Source organism: Toxotes jaculatrix, chromosome 3 (genome assembly GCF_017976425.1).
Source record: "Toxotes jaculatrix isolate fToxJac2 chromosome 3, fToxJac2.pri, whole genome shotgun sequence".
Classification (NCBI taxonomy): Eukaryota; Metazoa; Chordata; class Actinopteri; family Toxotidae; genus Toxotes; species Toxotes jaculatrix.
The window spans coordinates 22,730,851-22,753,688 of NC_054396.1; the positions used below are offsets into that span (position 1 = coordinate 22,730,851).

Genomic DNA, 22,838 nt, shown 5'->3' on the forward strand with positions numbered 1-22,838 from the left:
TTCAGTTTTTGGTGTTTGTTCAGCATTTATCCATTGCTTATCAATGTTATATCCTCATTGCATTTGAAGTTGTGTTCATTTTTAATTCACTAAGGTTAAGAGTGTTTCTCCTTTGATCTTCCTGCAGCTTACAACCTTTTTTTTTCTCTCATGCAAGAGGAAAAACACATTACAGCCTAGCTATAGCCTTGAGGGGATCACATGATGACATTGTACTGTTCCAGAGCCAATGGTTATTTTTGTGTCAAAAAATAAACAAAACAAAAACATGCTTAAATTGTTTCATCTCCCAATTTGCATATTGAGGAAAAAAACACACTGGACAGTGTCACTATACGTTGCATTATTTGAAGGAAAAAGATTTATCTATTATTTACATTACATTTATTATTTCTACCCCAGTGTATCCACATAAGATGAGTGAGCAGGGGAGTATTCCCTTTTGCTAAATTGAAAGAAAAAACTTGCAAAAATTCCACCATCTTTTCATGTTAAGTGGGGTGGAAGACGGTAGATTTGGCTGGCGGGTAAGATTAAAATAAACATGAGCGTGTGTTTCTACTGTATCTCTATAGAGTTGTTGGGTTGGGGATGACTTGCTGCTTAGAGGGAGGGCAGAGCACACTTGAGCTACAGTCCCATCTTGGGTTTATGAGGCCTGGGTCACGCAGTACTTACAGAAAATTCTCCTTGTTCAGTGAGTCCTGGTTGGAGTATCAAACATTTAACAAAAAAGTAAAATACTTCCAAGTAACTAAATATACTGTTACGTGATTAAAAATTTACCAGTGATGCAGCAAACCTCTTCAGTGCAGGTACTCCAAGAAGGATTAAACAAACAAAAATAATTGCATGTAAATACTAATGGATCCAGGCCCGGTTGTAAAACACACTACACTGATGTGTCCTGGAGTCTCTGACCATCACCGTGATCAATGTAAGCAGTCGGGAAACTGTTTTGTATGTATATAAATAAATAAATAAGTCTATCTGAAAAGATTAACATTACTAGTGAAGTAGTCTCTCTGGTGTATAAAAACAACCCAAACTGGTTGGACTATGTAGCATCTTAATAAATTAAATGAATAAAGCCCCAACCTAACTGTGTGAAGTGATTTCCTGCTATGCACACTGGGCACATTGTGCCCCCCCCTCCCCCCCCAACAGTTAATAAAACGGTGCCCCTAAGAATAATGGAAAGGAGTGGGAAAAAAAATTGTGATTTTTATTTTGATAAGAATCGATTCAGGTCAAAGTTCAGGTCAATTCATGCACTGAAATGTATGATGTAAGTGTAGTTGGGCTGTGACTGAGATCTGGTTGTGTGTCTGTGGTAGCACAGGTCTTTCTCTTTTTTTCTGAAGCTCACTGCAGCCAGCCATGACTACAGAGGTTCAGTTCATGTGCTCTCAGGAAAAACAAGCTATTGTGAACAAAAACACGTCAAAACAGTTAAAGGAAAGGCTGTTTGTGTTTGATAGTGTGGGGAAAAAAAAGCTTGGAAGGAAAGCTTAGAAAATAATGTCTGTTGTTGGCCATCTGGCTGAAATGTTGCATTTATACATGACTGCAGGTCAATTAACAGTGTGAGATGGCTTTTTTTTTAAGAGTACTCCACCTCTTTAGGATAAAAATCGATGCAACAGAACCAGAGAGTTCATCTTTTTTATTCTCTTCTTGTCAAAGCCTGATGGCTATGTTACCCACAATGCAACTTGCAGCCCTGAATCAAATAACATCATTTGAAGCAATTTATCATACTCTTAGTCTTACAACTTTTCTCTCATATGCAGTAGAACTCACCAAGACCTGTAAACAAACTTTGATGTGTAAAAATTGGGTTCCCCTTTAATAAAAAGACCATGAAGGCATACATTTTACTTTTAGTCATCATGTAACTTAAGCCTGAAAAGATTTAACAATCATATTAAAAAAATGTCACCTCATGGTATCTCGAGCCTCATTGCTCAATAAGAGAGGAAAAGTTAGATCTTAGCAGTCTCTGACACTTCATCACTCATCACTCACATAAAAATGACTGAGTCTCGTGGTCCAAGGCCGGATCACTTCATAGCAGTGTGCAGTGTGTCTGAGCCGGCCAAGCATTCAAAGGTCTGTAAAACCTCTTGTCAAAGCCCAACAAATCATTGCCAGAGTTTGTGCCTTTCATGTATTGGCGTTACATTCAAGTCACAGTGGCAAGAATCTGTGTCATGCATAAAATATGCAGACATTTGAAAAACCAAGGTCATTTAAAAACACTTACTGCTGTTCTGAAGGTGTCTCCAGAATGCTCAAAGACTACTTTGTGACTTAAATGTACTGCTAATGCTAATACATGAATAGGTTCAGCACTGTTCTTGGCTTCCCAGTTGGTTTTGGTCTCTGAGCTTCTGGGTCCACATGGGTGCTTTGACTCTCTTATACTTGTTTGCAAGTCTGCTGTATACTGTATGTGCAGAAGTGTATGAGTTTTTATTTATTTTTTGTCACATTATCTTGTCAGAGTGTTTGCCAGACTGATAACAGGGTGAATAGATTAGGATAGAATAGAAAAGGGCTGTACATGAGCCATGACAACAAGAATAATACTGAGTGCTAAGAGACAGAAAACTAACATGCTGTACAATTACTACTTTCCTCACAGCCAGACCTGCTGCCACTGACATCCAAGGCCAAGCTGGCTTGTTAGTTGTTACCACTTTGCTTGATTTGGCAGTACCACAATTTGCAGTGGGATAAGAGTGTTAAAATATATAGCTGCAAGGAAATTAATTACCCCTTGGATTTGTACATCTGCCGTTGTGGTGTCGAATAAAATAAAGTCCTGGTGATTCATCCAGTGTTATTGTACCAGTAACAACCGGACAGTGTTGCTGTCTGCGCCTCGTGGTTGGAGGCAGGAGAGTAGAGTGGAGTTTGTGTCAGGATCAGGAACCCCATGGTGTGCACCTGGGCCCGGTAGCTCCTCAGCTGTTTGGCTTGGCCACAGCAAAACACAGCTGCAAACTCAATGGTGGAAACCAACCAATATTAATTTACGTTTTTACATTCAGTTGGGAAATAGTCCATCTCCAAGGTAAATCACTGAGGAATGTTTCAAAATACTGAGAAGATGAAAATTACCAGAGGTTTGCTGCTCACCCAAAGAAAAGGTCAAAGAGGCAGCAACTGACTTTTTCTGTTGTGACCGTAAAGTTGTCAGGTAACCAGCAGAGACTCCAGGAAGTCACTGCGCCTCGCCAAGAATCTGTCCGGCACAAAACCCTCCACAAAGCCTCAATTTATTGATTGAACATTTTGTTTTTTGTACCAAGAAAAACAAGTGAGATCCAGTGTATTAATTAGTGAGTTTTAGAAGTCTTTGTTTTGCTTTGGACAGAGACAGGCCCGCTGTTTCCTCCTCTTTCCAGTCTTTATGCTAACGTTACGTTAGCTGGCTACAAGCTGTAGCAGACTTCTGAAGCATGTCATCAGTTCAGTTCTCATAAAATTAGGAAAAGTCATGAAGTATCAAGATGTTAAAACAATGTTGGATATGTTATTTTTTAACTGTTAAAGATGGCCCAGGGTCTTCTGGGCTTCAGGACGACATGTTCAATGAGGGTAAGTGTAGTCCCAGATCAAAGAACACACAAATTTGAAATGTTACCAATAATAGGAAAGATCGTAGGTAGCAAAGGTTGAATGTAATATGCCCACAATACAGGCTATTGACAACTTAATTAACTTTTCTTTGACTTTGTCCTGCCCTGTCTTGGCCTGTGGTTCCTTATTATCCATTTTTACCATAAGGAAACCACATCAGACATTGATCTCTGACCCTCAGACTCAGTGTCTTCTAGACTTCCTCTTGTAGAGGACACACATTTTGGGGGGGCTGTTACTAATCTTTAACTATTCTGCCTGACTCTTGCCCTATTTCAGTGAATCTGGTCTTCATTGAGGTCTGTATTATAAACCTGATGTCTGGCTGTGCTTTGAAATTGGAAAACATAAAACATTCAATTATACACTCCTTTTCTTGGTGTTAACTGTGTGCCATAATTACTTTTGGCAACGTGATGAGTATTGTTTTACACTGTTATTAAAGTGCAAAACAATCCATCTCCTGCTTTATCAACAGGTTTTACATATTTGGCATGTTTATATATAACCTTAATTTATTTTCCTTCTCAAAGTTGCACAAGTGAAACAGAATACTCTTCACAGCATAGCTGTTTGGCACATAAATAAGCCAAATTTCATGCAAATTTTCTACTTACAAGAGTTCCTTGTGAGAGTTTTGGGGCAATGATTTGAAAAGGACTTGCAGCTTGCCAGAAAGGTTGGAGGCAGGTCAGCTGGCAGCGGGTGATGCAGTCTGGAAGAGATGGTCTGTGGCAGATCTCTCCAGCAATAACCTTTTCAATCATTTGTGTGATCTTAACCTTAGAGCAGAAACATGACCTGATTTAACAAGCCACCAAAACTGATAGATCGCTCTAAGGGGAACGCTTCTGTCAAAATGAATCCCAAAGGCAACAAGTATGTTAAAAAGGTTGACTCACACTAGATGTTGCAAGTTACTGTCCATCTGTCATGTTTTTATGTGTGAAGAGTAGATCAGATGTTTTTTTGTCTCTTTCTGGGATCTGTTGTTTCCTGCAGTGCTCGAAAGGACCTGAGTGCATTTACTCAAGTATTTGAATACAGTTTTGAAGTACATGTACTCTAAATATGCATTACCACTTTATACCTCTACTGCTCTACTTTTCAGAAGGAAAAATTGTTCGTTTTTCCTCCTACTTTATTCATATAAGCGCTATAGTTACTGGTTACTGCACTAAGATTTTTAATAAAATATATGATGAGATTAGAAAAAACTCAATCATTGCTGTAAATTAAAACAGTGTTGTCCAAGCTTTTCTATTTGTGACCCCCCTATAGAATAGTGTTGAATTAGGTGTATTTCATTTGTTAGGGACTGTATGAAAACTATTGGTTGAGGAGGGGGATGAATTTTGTTTTTTATCTAAGAATAAAAGTAGGAGAATCCCTCTCAACTTCTGTGATGATTTAATTCAAATAAATAATAAGTTTCACAAATGTAAAACTCTACAATACTTCACAGAAAAAATTGTATTGCAGCAACTTTTTTCCATTAATCATTTCATGAACCTTTCAGATTTGTCCCGTGAACCTTTTATAGGGGCCTGACCCTGAGGCTGGAAATTAGCTCCACTTCAACCAGTTACTGTGCAACAGTAAAATGCTGCTTATGCACTGATGCATCAGTATGAGCAGTCTAATATGTCAGCCATTTTTCTGCTCAACAAGTTTTACTTTATGTACATTTTGTTGCTTATACTTTTGCATTTTTACTAAAGTAAGATTTGGTTGTTTTGGTTTTTTTAGCTTCAGTAAAAGATGTCAACATTTTTGCCACTGCTGGTGTCCTGATAGATGAGGAGTTTGTGTTGAGAAAGTAGAAGAAGAAAATTAGGGGCTGGTATGTGGTGTTGGATCTGCTTAGTAGTTGGTTAAGTATATGAGCATGAGGTCATGACAGAAAGGAGCCCGATTTTTGTTTGGCATGCGATCAAGCAGGAAAGTACAGTCGCTGCCCTGCACTGCAGCTCTGTGGGCAAAACACAACACTTTGTTCATTTGTCCCAGAGCCAAAAAGACAAATTTTTCAATAGAAACTCATTTGTTTCAAATGAGCCAGCCAACTTATGGCTGATGTTATCTTTTATGGGGCAGCTGCAGCTCATATTCTTATAGAAATAATGGGATTTTCTTAACAGAGCCTGAAATTTGAATGAGTGAGAGAGGCTGGAAGTTGCCTGTACTACTGCACTGATGTCATCTCAGTGGTGTGTGTGTGTGTGTGTGTGTGTGTGTGTGTGCATTAACTGCATATGCAAGATTTTTATGGGAAGGCAGGAGATGGAAGAGAAAAAAAAGACATACCTCTGCTGTATTTTCTATTGAGTCTCTGTCCAAAAGCAGCACAGTGTCTTTCTTTTACCAGAACATTTATCAGACTAAACCACCAAACTGTTTGTGGTTCGGAAAATTGGTTTAGCTGAAAGGAAACTCCTTAGGGCCTGTTTTGTTTTCTTTCTTTCTTTTTTTACAGTCTTATAGGAACATTCTTCCTAAAGTCATATTAAAAGGTTGGGTCTTTCACGGTCCGAGTTCAGAGCAGCCTACAGAAAATCAAACAACAAACTCCAGAGATTTATTTTCAAAAATGTCAGCTAAAGCCTAACATGTGTTGAGAGGCCCATGTGAGCAACATGAACTGCACAGAGGACAACTTGGCCGTTTTTGCTTTTTCCTCTTGTACTTGTGGCCCTTTGGAGTTTCCTCATTACATTTGTTGCTGGATTGACATAATTTTGGATGTGATTTCTAGTCTGGAGGATTTCTACTGCTTGTTTAGTGAAGGAATTTTGGCCAGTTTGCTCATGTATGACCACATACGCCCCTTAATTATTGTGTTAGTTTCTTTTTCTGCTGCCAAAAATATTAAGTAATTCAAAATTCTTAGATAAATAGTTTGGGAAATATTTTCTTTTTTGCTGAGACTTAGATGAGAAGATCAATACCACTCTCATGTCAGTCTGTTAAATATTAAGCTACAACTAGTAGACATTAGCTTTGCATAGCATAAATACAGGATGCAAGGGGAAACAACTAGCTTGGCCTGGTTTTAACTCCTGATTTTTGTACGAATTTAATAAATGGCATGTAATGTATCAATTAGTGAGCTTAAGAGATACTGTTAGGTGTTATTTGTTACCTTTTCATAGAGCCAGGTTTTCCACTGTTTTTATGCTAAGCCAGTGGTGGGACAATTTTGATGTTATGTCAGTTTATACTTCACTTACAGCTAAAATAACTGATTGCTTTTCCGAGTAATATGAAACATGCCAAATATATTACGATATTATATTATAATAATGTACATTATTATATGTTAAAGCAGTGGTTCCCAACCTTTTTGCCTTTTTGCCACCCAGATTTATCTTGTGACCCCTTCCGAGGGGACCTGACCCTGAGGTTGGAAAATACTGGACTTCAGCTTTACCTCAGTCTTCTCATCCCAGCTACATATTAACAGACTGGCATCAGTCTTCTCATCTAGCTCTTGGCAAGAAGGCAAATAAGCATCTTTCTCATCCTGCTGAGTAATACCTTTAACTGAGCTCCAAGAACTATTCGAGAACTGATCAACTTGGCCTCAGGAGCTTAATTGTCTTAATACCATTATTTTAGGCAATGACTCAAATTAACCTGGTGCAAACACACAAAAACACATCCAGAGTGTAATCATGTTTGCTTTTTTACTACAAACAAAACTGGGTCTGTGTTTTGTTTTTTGCTGTTCAATGGATGCATTCAATAAGCCACTGGGCCTGATTACTAACAGGTTGGCCTCTGCACTCCTCTCTGCTTTGACAGTCTCTCTACTTTATGGCGCGCAACAGAAACCACAAACAGACTATGAAAAACTGTGCAGGCCCCCGGCCCTCCTCTCAGTCATCATCACCACCCAGCCATCTCCAGCCCACAACAAGCTGGGTGGACCTGTGTGGTTACTGCTGAATTCACTGGTTTCAACGAAGATTTATCCAGGTTCAGGGTCTGTTCAATGACAGATTCTGCACATTATTGTACAGATAAATGCCATTCATCCACCCTTGCTTTTTTTTTCACTCGGTCTCTGTTCATTTTTTTGTGTTGGCTTGTGGGGGTTACAGACCTATATTCTCCATCCAAGCCTGGAGGATGACCTCATGGGGCTCGCAGCTGCCATCACCATTCTCGCAGGAGTTAATAGGAACAGTATGTAGCCTCTGGAACGGACTACCTCCTTCTTTCTTTCTTTCTTTCTTTCTTTCTTTCTTTGTCCCCACTAGTTCAACATTAAAGAACCAACTAACATAATTTTGCCTTTCTTCATTAATTTTTTTCTATATTTACCTTTACTTCTCTCGGAAACCACCTTTTTTTTTTACTACCCCCCTTTTTCCTGATTTTAAAGATGCATTGGAGAAGCGTACAAAGAAGAATGATGTAATGTTACAGCCCCTGAAAAGTTGGTTTCATATCTTGATGCAGCTATAATCAATATTTCCATATTAACTGAGCATCACTTGACCACTTGAAAGTGAAAGGGGTCACTCAAATTGACAAACTAACTTATATCATTCGACTCTGCAGCTCACTCCAGCTCAACTGATCTCTTTAATTTATTGTTTGCTTTGTTTTCAGAGATAAAGCCATAAAAACCAACTGTACCTTACCTGCCCCAACCAAACATTAGACAGGCAAAGGTTGCAATTAGTTGGTAAACATAGTGGAGCATTTCAGAACTAAAGAGCCAGACATTTAACCCAAGAATTGGAGGATGCTTTAAACCAGACCTCTCAAAATAACTGTGACGCACTGTGTGCTCAAGTAGGACCCCAGTGGCAAGTAAGAAACTAAAAATTTGGCATTTTGTTTTCATTCCTCTTTTGTTAAAAACTCCAGCCTCTTTGCATATGAATTCAAAATAGTTTATATGTGTAAGGGTGAAAACACTGTTGATAGTTTCTGTGATGTTTTGTGCTGAGTTGAACTCAAATGCCTGCAGGTGTAAGGATTTTACAAATGGAGGATATCTCTCTGTGGAGCACGATGCTTCACTTGCTTCAGTCATAACACTGAAAATCTGGAGCTATATATATATATTCCTCTGTTGCCTCCTAAATGCTGCTCCTCTCGGCTCATTTATTGTCAGAGTGACTGCAAAATTTATTTTGTTGGCTGAGGGCTGTGCGTTCTCATGATACACTGTGCATCCAATCTGATATCCTTCTGTGTGTTTTCAGCAGTTGGACCTGCACAGGAATGTCTTGTGTAATGTGCGAGCCATATGACGGTTATTTATCAAACGGCAGTACGCTCACCCACTATCTGAGCTTTGAATCAGACCATAGTGCGAACACCAGAGAGGAGACAAATTCCAGCTGATGCTGTCCCAGTTTTCTGTTTTCGTCTTGACATAAAACAGCAGCTTTGGGACACACCACAAGTAAACTTCCATTTTTTACGGTCAGGTGGTCGGTCCATGATTTTGGTCCAGACTGAGATATCCCAGCACCAACTGAAAGGCCATAAATGTTTTGTACAGACATTCATGGTTACCAAGAGGATGAATCCTACTGACATGGGTGAGCCCCTGACTTCTCTTTTAGCACAACCATGAGGTTAACATTTGTGGTCCTGTCTGCAATATTTCAGCAACTATTGGATGGATCACCATGAAATTTGGTACAGAATCTCATTTCCCTCTGAGAATAAATCGTAATTGTAACATTCGGTGATCCCCTAACTTTTCGTGTAAAGCTGTCATCTGGTCAAAATTTAGATTTAGCCATTACTTCATGGTTTATGGCTAAACATCTGCAAAACTAACAAAACAGCTTAAAAAAAAATCAAAAACAACTTAACATGCTATCACACAAAAGTGAGATGGGGATCATGATAACATTATGCCGTGTTCACATAAGATTGTTTAAACTTTAACTATAAGCCCAAAAAACCCTCCACATTAGCATCCGTGTTGTAATTCCAAGTTGGAGATATTAGGAATTTCAACACTGTGTGAATCTGCATTGTACCCACTAAGCATCAGCATGTTAGCATTTAGCGCAAAGCCCCTACAGAGCAGCTAGAGTGTCTGTATACTCTTAGTTTGGTTTTAAACACTAATTGAACACAAGGTGTTATGAAAAGCCATTTTTAATACACATAGAAAATAATCACTTCTTAAATGGCAAAACTAACTAAAATATTAGACAAACATCATCTTTTTATCAAAAAGTACAGTATAAATGGTTAAAATAAATATTCTTCCGATTTGTTTAGACTGACTGCTGATACAAAAGCAGACTAATGCACCTCCTTTGAAAGAGGACAGAGATAAAGCGACATTTCACACCACAGTGTTGCACAGTTAGAGTGCAGACAACTCTTTTTCTGCTTTCCGGCTACTTTTCTTTTCAGTATGCTGGTAAAAAAAAAAATGTTCTGTACAAAGTGCATTAGCTATACTGCATCTTGGTGAAAAGTCCACTGGAATGTCCATGGCTTTAATTTTGATGTTGAAATAACTGATCCACATTTCAGCACTGTGATCTTGCTTTGTTATTACAGTATGACAGAAAACAGCATTCGCCCAGAAATGTGAAAAAGGAACTGATCATTATACACAAGGAGCATGGTTTAAAAGAATATATTTTTACATGCTGAAATGATGGCACTTGTATATGCTGGAGGTTTATATACAGATTAGTTGTAGGTAGAAATGCAGCCGAAGAGTCATTAAACCAAACCTACAGGCAGCATATGAAAGCCAGATATTGAAATTTACTGAGCTCTCTTGAATGTCTCATGATTTTTCTTGACCATCACACATGTGGTCATCATCAGATGGAGGAGGAGTGAAGGAAAGCTGCCAGAAAACAATGTCCATCAGTGACTTCAGCTGTGTAACAGGTTTGATTTGTGAACAGTGTCTCTAATAAACGCAGAACAAGCTGCACAGCACAGAACACAACACCAGTAAAACCAGCTGTGTCAGTCTCTCTGTCCCATTGGCCGCTAACTGAACCTGCTTGCTGTTAAAACCTTGTCCATAGCGGTGTGAGGGTTGTGTCTCCCCTCCACTGCAAAGCACCATGGGAGCTTGAAAGGAAGTGGGTCTCCTCTGCGGTCGCTCAGGACTGGACCCATCTGTCGGCCTCTCTCCGATGAACAGCAGTGGGTGTTTCCTGTGGTCCAGCTCAGCCTTGAAGAGCTCATACTCCTTATGTGGCAGCTTGATTCCCAGCACCGTGCACCCATCTGTGGGGGTCAAATCCTGCTCCACACCAACCTCCCAGCCTCCTGCCTGACCACACTTTCCTGGCCTGGTCCCGTTCAGCAGCTTGGCTGTGGGCTCATCCATGGCTGTGACTCTCACCTGGGTGACCTTGAAGACAAACTCAGTGGCTCCTGAGACCTTTGCAGAGGGGTTTCCTTGAGCGTAGTGGCCCGAGGCTCTCAGGGTGAATGTGACCTGAGAGCAGGTGGGGTCAGAGTAGTGCCGGTAGATGCCCTCCCATGCGTGCTGATCAGGATCAAAGGTGAAGTCTCGGGTGAGAAAGAGGACAGTGGGACGGGTTTCACAGTGCTGGCTGACCCAACGGCCAGCCAGAGACAGAGGGGAAGCAGGCCTGCGCGGCAACACCGGGGGGCGCTGCTCTGAGGAGCGGTACACCAGAGCGCACACCGGGCATGGGTGGATGTGATGCTGCAAAAAGGGAGAGAGAGGTAAGACAGTGTGTTTTAGGGCTGCAACGAAGCCCTGCTACAATCACTTAAGTTGTTATTTTATATTTATATTGGTATCAATATTATTCAAATATTAATATTATATTAATATTACAAAATATTAATTGTTCTTTTTGTTTTCCTTGAGTTTTTTTTAACATTTCATCTTGTTAGAACCTCTTCTTGCCCTTACATTCAGTATTTCAGACTAATGTCTCATTGTAATCTCACCATGGCATTCTGCAGCGGCTGCTGGTACCCTGTCGGTCTGTAATGAGTCCTCTGAGTCCAGTCAGTGTGGATGTCCCCTAAAAAGAGCTCTTGGATCTTCCCTCCATGGTTGTGGTGTTGCGTCTCCACCCGAATCAGACCCATCTCCATCACCGAGAAGCCCAGCGCTGCCAGACACCCCCTCCCTGCCCGGGTGTTGTACAGCTCATACAGCTTCCCTGGCACTGCTCGACCCAGGGTCAGACCCACACAGGTTGAAGGCAGCCTGGAGGACAGCCTCTGCTTGGCTGCCAGGCTGTGAACCACGATGCCCACCTTGCTGAGGTGGTGCTCAGCCTCTGTGCCTCCACGGGTGATCCAGGAGGCCTGGCGCAGACGAAGCTTCCCCCTGATCATCAGGGAGTAGGCCGGGTCCTCACAGCTGCTGTCAGTGTAGTAGTGCTGCAGGACTTGGAAGTGACGGCTGGGATGAAAAGTGTAGGAGCGAGTGAGGAACTCTGGACCTGGCCGTACTTCACATCTGAACACAGAGGGAGAGGATAGAAATGGTTAAAGGTAGGTAGCGTTAGTTAGATTAAATAGGGAGATTTAGGTTTAACTTCCTGCTGTTTCCAGAGGTGTTTTCTGCTGGGGCAAGTCCAAGTCAAGTCACAAGACTTCATTAGCAAAAAGCAACTTCTGTCTCAGGGGCCACATTAACAAAGGATCTTATCTTGTCACTAGGATTCCTCCTCGTGGTAAACATTCTTAATGAAGAGTTTCCTCTCGAAAGTTGTTAACAAAGCTGCTGAGAACAACTTAAGAGCGGTGGGAACTCCCTCCCTTCTCACGCTAAGAGAAGCTAATTCAGTTAGATATACCCTTCTGAAGAGTCTGGTCTGAAAAGATCATTTTGATTTGATTTCTAATTCTGACAGACAGCTCCAATATTCCAAGTTGATCAACATTTCAAATAGATTTTTTCCGTGACGCAGAGTTAGTCCAAACCATCATCTCCGGTGTTTCAGGATTGTTTTGAGTTGTTGATGAGCAGATTGGACCTTTATTAACTCACCACCATCAAAAAAGTTATTTCAGTTGTATTATTCCAAAACACTGGCACAAAAACGCACATTACGTGCTGCAGCTGACTGATTGTGAGCAGGTCTTAGTGACTTAGGAGTCCTCTGGGCTTCCTCTTACCTCTCTCAGGCTTAGGAGCTACTTTTAGAGCTAAAAGTTTTTGTGAATTACTTTTAGTCAAAAAGTGTAGGAGGGCTAAGGTTAGGCCTGACACACCCCTTTTGGTAAAATGTGCCAAAACTCGGCTTTTCTTGGCCACAAATACACAGCTTTGACATGTCTAGGCAAACTTGACTATGGCGGCAGCTCAAAAATTTTATCCAAATCTTTCAACAGTGTTTGTAGCTGAAACCAAAGTCTTTCAGTGTTTAGGCCTGATAATAATAAAGAGCTGGAGCAATGCAAGACCAGCCCCATGCTGCATTTTTTTATTTACTTATTCATTAACTTTTACCAGGTCAAAACTATGTCAAAACATATGGCTCCAAATCTCAAGCCCAGTCCTTAAGGGAGTCAGTTCCAAGTCAAGTGTCACATCCTTATTTCTGTGACTTAAGTCTGACTCAAGTCTAAAGCTTTGGTCATATGTGCCTCAATTAAAATAATGGAAAATAATGACTTTTTTGCAAATTATATTGATCTACTCAAGGTTTAACAGATAAAAAAGACACTATAAAAAAGAAAATAATACGGTAACCGTGAAGGTCATAGTATGTGACTCACAATTTTCACACTATGAGCTATTTAGTGACCCTTCATGCTTTGTATGGAAGAATCTGCCTTTGATACATCTTCACTAATCTAATCAACTTCTTACTTTCACCGTTCACTCGTCTGTGTATGATATAAAAGGATATAGACTGTAAACTGACTGACTGTCTATAATTGAATCATTGCCACAACCACTCAATGAACCTTTACCTTGTTGACACCCATGTGCCATCCAGTCTTGGGGGGATGTCTGCTGTGATTCTCACTCTGTCCTGTAGGTGGTGGTACTGACAGTGGGGCTCCCACTGCAGACTCTCACTGAGGTTGAATGAGGAAGTAAAGGAGGCTGTGGGCACCTCCCATAGTTTGCTCCCAGTCCCAGCCACAAACACAGCTACAGAGGAAAGTCAGAAAACAGTGAGTAAATATTCACAGAGGCTTCATTTAAATTTCCAGGCTGATTTTTGGGTGGATATGGGAAACAGGAAAACCAAAAATGTACAGTTCAGTGATGATTATCGGCCTCCTTCATCTGAAAATTAAGGGAACAAGTAAAAGCCATAGGGCACTGCAAGTTTTTGTTCCAATTGGTTGAAACAAAAACCTGCAGGCACACGGCCCTTTGTGGAACAGTTTGGACACCTCTGCCACAGGGGAAGATTCACATCTTCACTCTGTTAGGTCTAAACACAATTCTGGTTGACTGCAGGCGGTAATTTTGGTAAATTTTCCATGTAATGAGCGTTGGGTCTGTGCTATAGGAACCATACATAGCTGTGAATCAGGACTTTGGCCACAGTGCAAACTGTTTTGGCTTGTCACTTCAATCAGCCTGCAGCTGCAACACATAGTCCTTGTTTATGGGTTTGCTTGGAGGTGTGTGAGTGTGTGTGTGTGTAGGCTATTAAGTGTATACTCTTTATACATAGTAAATATAAATTTCTGTCACTGAGAGGAATCAAATAGTTGGTCACTGACAGCAAACAGCCAAGTCAAACACATCTGTTGTTGATAAGTCTCAAAAAACACTTATGATGATGAATGTTCTCGCTGGATTTTTTTTTTCCAAACACTGACAGTACTTTTAATCCAAATGAAAACATGAATCACTCCACAGCAATTATTGATCCGACATGAGCACATCTGCAGTCTGTCTGGTCATTTTGCTCCATCCACTTGTTGTTGCAAAGAAGTGTGTGCCTTGACGACAAGGCAAGGCCAAGCACTCCAATTTGGTTTCAGAGGAGATAAAGGTGATTTTCTGATTGCATTCATGATTGCAACACGAGGAAACCCACAGGGGTCTGTGTGAGCAATGTCTGTTTGCATTTTTGTGTGTGTGAAAATTATGGCATCAGTTTCAACCTCCCAAAACAAATGCCAAAAAGCAAAGGGGATGAGTTCTCTCTGACTCTTATTATCCTCTTTGCCTTGTACTCGTCCACTTGCTTTCTTTCTTCTTTATGGTAAATTATTGTTTGTACACTTAGGTTTTTGTATGGCTTTAACAAATTAAACATAACATGTTCAATAGTGAGGTTTAGAGGTTCTTTTAAATGCAAAGCCAGGCTAGCTGATTCCACCTGTTTCCAGTCTTTATGCTAAGCTAACAAATGGTTCCAGCTTTTTAAATGTGATAATATGCTGTTTTTCTTTGTTCAAGGTTTTGGACAGCTTGTTGGATAAAACAAGCATACTGAAGACATCACCTTGAGCACTGAGAAATTGTAATTTTTTTTTCATAGACTAAACCATTAATTGTGGTAAAAATCAGCAGATTAATCAATAATGAAATTAACTGTTAGTTGCAGCCCTAAAGTCAGTGTATCCAGCTTGCAACTCTATTTCACTTTTCCTTCTCCATTATTCCCTTTTTCACCTTTGTAGCCTCCCCAGAGCTCTTGCATTCTTTCTCTCACTTTCAAAAAAAAAATTCCCGGGACAGACAGTTTTATGGGGGTAATCTCACTCCACTTTTTTCTCACTTGACTTTAGATGCACATGGGGAGCACATCACCTGTCAAGTCTACAGTTGAGCAGGGAGTTAGCTGTGAAAGTGTCAGCTGAGCAGATGGAGCTAAAGGAAAACGGGGACTTTTGAATGGAAATTGTATGACGCTGACTTGCCGTTGGATTTTTCTGTAAAAGGCTCCAAGATGGAGGCTGACTGATCGGCGTTTATTAACCTTGTTAGTGTCAGATGGAGGATATTTTTTGTTCCCCTCACTCTTGGAATGCATCCCATATGTTGACCACAATCCGCAGACATGTGTGCTGCTCAGTCATTTCCTAGCATCGTTCCACCTGATACACATACATGTACAGTTTGGGTTTTTTTGATCTGCATGGTCACAGACCACAAAACCAGATTTAAGCTCAAGGCGCATTTCTCATCCTTCAAGCAGTCTGCCTATTTGTTGATATGATTAATACTTCTTTTTCCTGTCACAGGCATTGAAACATGTTTGCAATTTTCCCCATGCAGTGATGTGTTTGTTTATGCTCCATGTCACTGCAGCTGGCGAGGGAACCCAGTCAGTCGGACCCAGCTGCGCTCCCACAGGAAAACTCGGAGCAGAAATACTAATCAGGATTAATTAATTTCCACTGCTCCTTGCAAGTCATTCAGTCGGTCTGTTTTGTGTTATCCGGGCTTTGTAGCTGCATTCAACATGTTGCCTAAGTGGTTACAATGAATGAACAGAGAGGCAAGAGTCACAGTATGTGATGTGGAGTCATTTGGGTTGCTATATTTGAGTTTCTGTTTTTGCCAGAGCATTTCTATAGAGTGATTCTTGAGGTCACTTGTCATTCAGCCCCTCTCCCTCTCTTGGATCTCATTCCAGTTGGGCATATGGTTGCATTTACTCAAAGAGTTCTCATAAAAGCAGAGCTTAGTAAAACAAAATTGCTCATCGTGGGGTTTTAAGTATTCTTCTACAAAAGAGCCTATTCCAACCACAAGTGAGGCAATGTTGTAATACATATGATAATATCCAACCCCCATCTCAATTTGGAGGAGTTGGGGGACTATTTCAGTTGATTCACTTCCTACATAGGCAGTCAAATATCATTGGTTTTAGGCTTCACACAGCCTCGTAACTAATAGATAAAATAAGGTGCAACATCAAACATTTACTCGCCATAGAGCTGCAACACATAGCAACCTATTAATATAGTAGTCAATAGTCTGAATATTCATTGCTAATTGATGATCCCAGCCTCTGAAATGCCAGGATTTGCTGCTTTTTCTTGTCTTACATAACCATAACAGTAAATTGATCATATTTGGGCTTTGGACTCTTTGTCAAACAAAATAAGACATTTTTGTCTTGGATTGCCATAGTAACACACAAAGAGTCAGACAATTATGATGGTTTGTTTTGCTCATGTGGACCAGGGCTATTGATATGTTGATTAACAGCAAGATTAGTTTGTGTGCAAGCCTCAGTTAAAGAACAGGTGGACTGACTGGGTTAAAGCCACTTTTTCTCCCCCTATTATCTTCTTTACTGCAAAAAAAAAAAAAAAAATGACTTCACTGTATGAACAACACACTTAAGATAATCAATTACAGGCAGGCTGAGACACCAACACCCCCTCCCCCACTCCCTCCCCTCCCTATTTGTCCTCAGGCAGTGTCACAGTTCTCCCACCAGGTGTCAGTACAGCAGCCTGTGACCTGCGTGTGGTCTGGACAGTCAGTCTGTCATCACCACCAACTCTGCTGCTGCCGCTGGCCTTCGCCTCATCTGACTGATGACTGGCCAAAGTAATCTACCTGCCTTTGAGCTCCCATATTCATCCTGTTTCCACACACACACACACAACCATGCAGGCACGTTCACAAAAACACACTGCACACATTGATTTACAGTAGACTGCAGAAGGGATACCATTTATAAAGGACCTCCAGGCTGCACTCTGTTTGTTTGTTTGCAGTTGTGATTACGGTTTGGCAGCCTTCGCTCTCCTCTCTCATGTCTCATCCACAGCGCCAATGTCAAAATACAGTTTTATGTCCTTCTTTATTTTGAGCTATCCTGTAAAAACAAGAACCAGATCCAGGCACTTTTGATTCAGGACTTGCAGAGAGAATCGAGTCCTTGACGTTTAAGTCAACCCAGCACCTCATTCATTAGAGAGGGATGCCTGTGTCTGCCTCATAGCTGCTTCTATTGAGGCTTTTAATTGAGAATCACTAAAACTGCCAAAGTGGAGGGAGTGGAGGTGAAAGAAAATCTATTTTGTCCCAGAGAAAATGTTGCTGGGGCCCTGAAATGATGGCAAGGCCCTTCATGTTCCTCTATTTTAACTACATCCTCATGTGTTTCCTACTTTTTTTTTTTTTTTTTTTTTTTAATCCTCACTCCATTTCTTTCAGTGTGCCTACCCCCTGTGTACTGTGAAGCCACTCTCATCTCTCTTTGCCTCAATGCTGCAGGACAAAACCCTCCAAACTGTCCCTGAAGTGCCCGTGCCCTCCTGGCCCACCTCCCCTTCCCCCCTGATGAAAAAGCCATGATGTTTACGGCTCATTTCTCCTGGATGGATTTCAGATTCCACCCTTCTTTTTTTCTGTCTTTGTTTTCTTTTCTCTCTCTCTTTCTGTCTGTTAGTGGTTGATGAGGTGAATAAAGGCAGTCAGGAGTATGAGGGGGGAGATGGGAAGGAGGGTTAGGAGTCTTCATGTGCTGCAATGGCGAGATTAGTGAAGTGCATGAGTTTTTGTGTGTGTGAGCAGAAATTAAATGCTACAGTCACTCAGAGATTCCACATATTTAGGTGAGTGCAGGACATTATTCACAGTTCACAGCTGCTTTTTCAGGCTCTCTGGGCCACTGAGCTGTCCTCCAGATCTTGGTCAGGTGTAAGGCTGTGGTTCCTAACTTTTTTTTGGCTCGTGACACTTACAGTGAAGGAGTGTGCTCTTGCTACCCCTCGTCACAGGTTTCATACTTTTATAAATTATGGGCAGAGAGTAACATGAAGTAATTTTCCCTCTAAACACCTCAGATTGTTTCATTATTATTATTTATAGCTTCTAAAGACCAAAAGAGGAAAAACTATTTATTTTTTTGAAGAAAAAAAGAGCAAAGTTTAGAAAAAAAGTCCAAATTAAAAAAAATTAAATAATGGTGTTGTAGAAAATTGTTTTTCCTTCCCTTCCCCATCCTATTCCTCATGTCACTACTTCTCAACTTCATCTTACCACCTTGTAGATTGTCATGAGATACTTTGATTGGTTTTCCCATCACCCAGATATTGATGGATCCTCTATATTGTACTTTTTTGAGAGTTATTCATCATCCCTTATGAAATATGACCAGCTCTATATCCTCTGTAATTGTTCAATTTGCAGATTGTTCTTGTTTTCCTCCTCAGAGAAGGCCAGCATCGAGAAACACAGGATATAAATATCTACCTGCTGACCACAGCAAGAAACAGCTGTTATTGTTTTTCATTCATACAGTGGCAGCAGCTTCACGTTGTACACTTATTTAGTTTTTATTGAGATAAAGTTTGCTTCATTAGGACTATTCAAATTATTTCACAACTCTTCAGGACCTAACTAACAAGCTGACCCCCAGATTCTCAAAGTAATGGAGAGTTACTGAGAAATTAAAATTGCAATATTTTACATCAGTAGTCAATAAAAAAAAACTAATCACACTACTTTAAATTTTATGTGGCCCAGCTAGAACGGAAATAATTAGTCAATTAATCAATTAGTTGATCCACAGAAGAATAAATAGCAACTATTTTGATAATCAATTAACCATCTCAGTCATTTTTCAGGCAAAAATAGTGAAACAGTAGCAAATGTTCTCTGATTTCAGCCTTTCAAATGCAATGGTTTCCTGCTTTTCTTTGTCATATATCATTGTAAACTAAATTGTTTTTGACTTTTGGTCAAACAAAACAAGACATTTGAAGACATCATATTCAGATCTGTGAAGTTGCTCATAAGCAGTTTTGTGATTTTTTTTTGACATGTCATGGACTAGGTGTTTAATTAAAAAGTGGCACATTAAACAGTGAAGAAAATAATAGTTAGTTAGGCCTTATTACTGCAGTGCCCTGCTTCTGTTTCATTCTCTTTCCTCCATCCTCGTCAGCAAAGTCAGACGAAGGTCAGGTTGATTTAGAGGTTTTTCAAAGAACATGAGGTCTGTCGTGTTATTCTAACCCTCAGTCCCCCTTCCTTTTTTGGAGCTTTAACCCCAGTGTCTCATAGTGGTCTGTGATACCAGGAGCATCCCTCTGTCCCCAGGGCAGCGCATGGACGACTACTGTTGTCTTTTCATCACAGCGTAAGCTGGTTAATCCAGCGGCCTCATTTATTTAGACAAGGGATCTACAGGGGTTTGCCCAGTGAACGCTGCTGCCAGTTCCACTGTGGTTTGCAAACTCTGGCTCCTGTTCACAAAGCAACAGCGCACAGATCGTCCTGCTGCATTTCACACCCTCACCGTGAGGAAAACAGCTGGCACATCAAGCCAACACGTCCACCTACCCCACCACTTTCTGATCTCTTCCTTTTCCTCTGTGTTATTTGTAGCTTTCATATATCTTGAATTTTCAAAAAGTTATTCAAACTTCATTGAGCACCATTAGATGTACAATGGCTTTAATATCTGGTTTTCAAGCGTTCAGACATCAGAGAGGATCCCTCATTATAATAGCAGCTGACATGCATTGTGGTGTCTCTTCTTGGTGGACAGCCATTTGCAGTCGAGATGCAGATAGCGGACAAGAGAAGTTGATGGTCCATTGATGTTTTGGAGCTGAGATTACATCGGTTTCACCTTAATCCAAAAGCTCGGTTTGGAGACGTTTTGGGAGAATCCGGTCGGTGTCTGTTTCACACACTTGGAGAGTTTCAAATTTGAACAGGACTGTTAAAGGCTGAAACAGGAATACTGCATCCAGGGGTTAATTTAAATGAATATGATCAAGGGCTGGATCACAAAATATTCCCATCCAGTTCTGTTCGGTTCAGTTTACATCTTGATTGACCCACAAGAGAAAATTCTTCTGTCTAAGGATCCACCAGACCTTATCCAAATATTTAATGTTAAGTCTCTTCTGTACAGCTAATTGGTCGCTTTTATTGTTCAGCCATTTAAGGAGAATTTAGTATTTGTAGCTTTAAAGTCAGAGTTTGGCTTTGAAGGATGCTCAGAAGTCTAGCTTAACATGGAGTCACCTCACAGTCTGTGTGATATAACAGAGATGGGATGTTTTGGGGGTTTTTTTGCAGTTATACCTGTCAAAATTCATCTACATACAGATTTTGTGATCCAAAAATTCCACTTTGATATCAGTGGTGCCTCAAATTAATTTTGAATCACTTTTCAGCTGTGTTTGAACTGCCTGTTTCGGGCCAGCGACTCAACCTCTCCTGTCTCCTCTACTACACTTGAGCGGTGAAAAAGAAAGCAGTTCACAGATACTGGTCTATTAGTCTGCCATGGAAGCAGCTACAGTAGGGATAGAGGGAGGGGAGGAGGTTGGCATTGGGTTGTTGGATGATGATTATAACTGTGCAGATGCCTCCTCCCGTCTGTCTCCCACCGCCCATCACCCTAACCAGCCCTGATGGGCAAAACGCTGTGCTTCCGCGATCGAGGCCGCGGCGGCTGGACAATCAGCTCTGCACAGCAGCCTGAGGTGGGGTCAGTAATGGCCGTCTCCTGTTATTCTAACCATTAACATAATGGCAACATTAGTTCCAGGGCCACGCTTCCCTGCTCCTAGGGAACCATTGTTTAAAGGCACCAGCCAGAGATCCTTTTTAAGACTCCTCCACTGGCCACTGACGCTTTGAAGACACTCAGAGGAGCAGAGGGCGAACACAGACTGGCTATTCATGAGTCTAACATCAGCACAGGTTGTGTTTTTATTTTTCAAAGTGCTGATCCACATGTTGAACTTTGCAAATTGTTTGAATTGTGACAAATTACATAATAGCTTCCTTGTAATTTTGAGTTTGTCTGTTATAATCTCTTCCTTTTTGTCTCTGTGTCCTGCCATGTGTTCCTCTAAGCTAAATCCCCAAGTGTTCAGCTGATTTCTCACATGAGAGAGCATTTATCATTGTTTTCATACTGGAAAAGCTGTGGATTACAAGGGGAAATCTGCTCCAATCTTTTAAGATTAGATTCTGAAGGAAAGATTTACACTACAAATTTTCTCACACTTAAAAAAAACACCAGCATCAGATTAAGCTTTTCTTAAACTTATCCTTTAAAAGGACAATAAAATTTGGATCAGGGTTAAAAACAAGGCTTTATATATCTTTAATCTGCACCAGCTCACTGGACAGAAATCAGTGGATTTATGGGAGAAATTAAAGACAAACTAAATATTCCAAAAGTTGTTTAGACAGGTGGAGGACACACTGCCTTCCCGCAGACAGTGGCTGAACTCACCTTGCCACAGCAGCCAGACTCCCCTCAACAGGTGACTGAAACGTCCGTTTGACATGTTTCCTGCTTCCGCGTACTTCATTCACGCACTGTGCTCTGAAAACAAACTTTGATCCCTGGGAAATCCAAGACACACAGAGGCTCCTGTCAACAAGAGATGGTCAGGTGGGCTATCACCATGACAGGAGGTCATATATAAAATGTCCAGTAATCCCTCAGATGAAACTCTGGTCTCCTGTTAAGCCAGCAGGGACTTTTTTTCTTCTTCTCTTGTTCTTTTACCTCCACTTCTTAGCTTCCATGGTCTGATAAGAAAGTCCTCAGTTGGAACCACTTGCTTCATGCAGCTACTCCACACTGGTGCTTCTCTTCAGTTGGCGAGAGGGAGAGTAGATCCTCTCTCTCTCTCTCTCTCTCTCTCCCTGTCTCTCGTTTTCCCCACCCTAACCCCCCACCTCTCTCTCAATCACACACCACTGGTTCACTACTGTGCGGCACTGTGGATCTGTTCCACTCGATGCATGTGCAGTGAGTGTGTGTGCGTGCATGTGAGCAGAAGTATTTTGTGTGTCAGGGCAGTCCTGTCTGGCTCTTATAGTTTTGAGCTGAGAGAGAGAGAGAGAAAGAGAGAGGGGGAGCAAGATGGAGGGAGGGCAGAGATGGAGAAAGTTTTTGGAGTGTGTGTGTGTGTGTTTTTGTGCATGTGTGCAGAGGAGGGGGTCTGAGCTTCAAACTTCCTAAAGTGAAGGCTCTGGGGAGCTTTTAGAGCAAGGTGCAAAAGGGCAGTGGTGAATAGCAGTTAACTCTGCAGCCACTAAATAAAACACATTTTCTCATTTACTGTGCCTTTAGTGGTGTCGGGCCATGTTGACAGTTTTGTTTTTAGTTGTCCGACTTTTGAGATATTTCTGCCCCCACCCCAACATAATGGAGATGAATGGAGCTAAAGTACATTTATTACAACATACATAAATTACAACCACAAATCTGGGCACTCGCAGCAGGGAATCCAAGTAAAATAAACAAAACCAATAAATTAAGAAAAGTATA

The 22,838-nt window shown here is 41.0% G+C and overlaps 1 protein-coding gene across 1 annotated transcript; it reads right to left on the bottom strand.

Annotated features, from left to right (window-relative positions):
• Window positions 1–9,764: 9,764 nt before the first annotated feature.
• apcdd1l (adenomatosis polyposis coli down-regulated 1-like) lies at window positions 9,765–22,221 on the bottom strand. The gene is made up of 4 exons (XM_041032975.1): window positions 21,792–22,221; window positions 13,567–13,750; window positions 11,584–12,103; window positions 9,765–11,332 (listed from the first exon to the last, which is right to left on the bottom strand). The coding sequence occupies exons 1-4, from the start codon at window positions 21,868–21,870 to the stop codon at window positions 10,559–10,561; spliced, it is 1,557 nt and encodes a 518-aa protein (XP_040888909.1). The 5' UTR covers window positions 21,871–22,221; the 3' UTR covers window positions 9,765–10,558.
• Between the last annotated feature and the right edge of the window lie 617 nt (window positions 22,222–22,838).

Excerpts from the sequence above, each read along its gene's own strand:
- apcdd1l (XM_041032975.1), bottom strand. The coding sequence starts at position 21,870 with ATGAAGTACGCGGAAGCAGGAAACATGTCAAACGGACGTTTCAGTCAC. Across the intron at positions 13,751-21,791 it reads AGTCTGGCTGCTGTGGCAAG|CTGTGTTTGTGGCTGGGACT; the intron begins GTGAGTTCAGCC and ends TTTCCTCTGTAG. Across the intron at positions 12,104-13,566 it reads GGCACATGGGTGTCAACAAG|ATGTGAAGTACGGCCAGGTC; the intron begins GTAAAGGTTCAT and ends CTCTGTGTTCAG.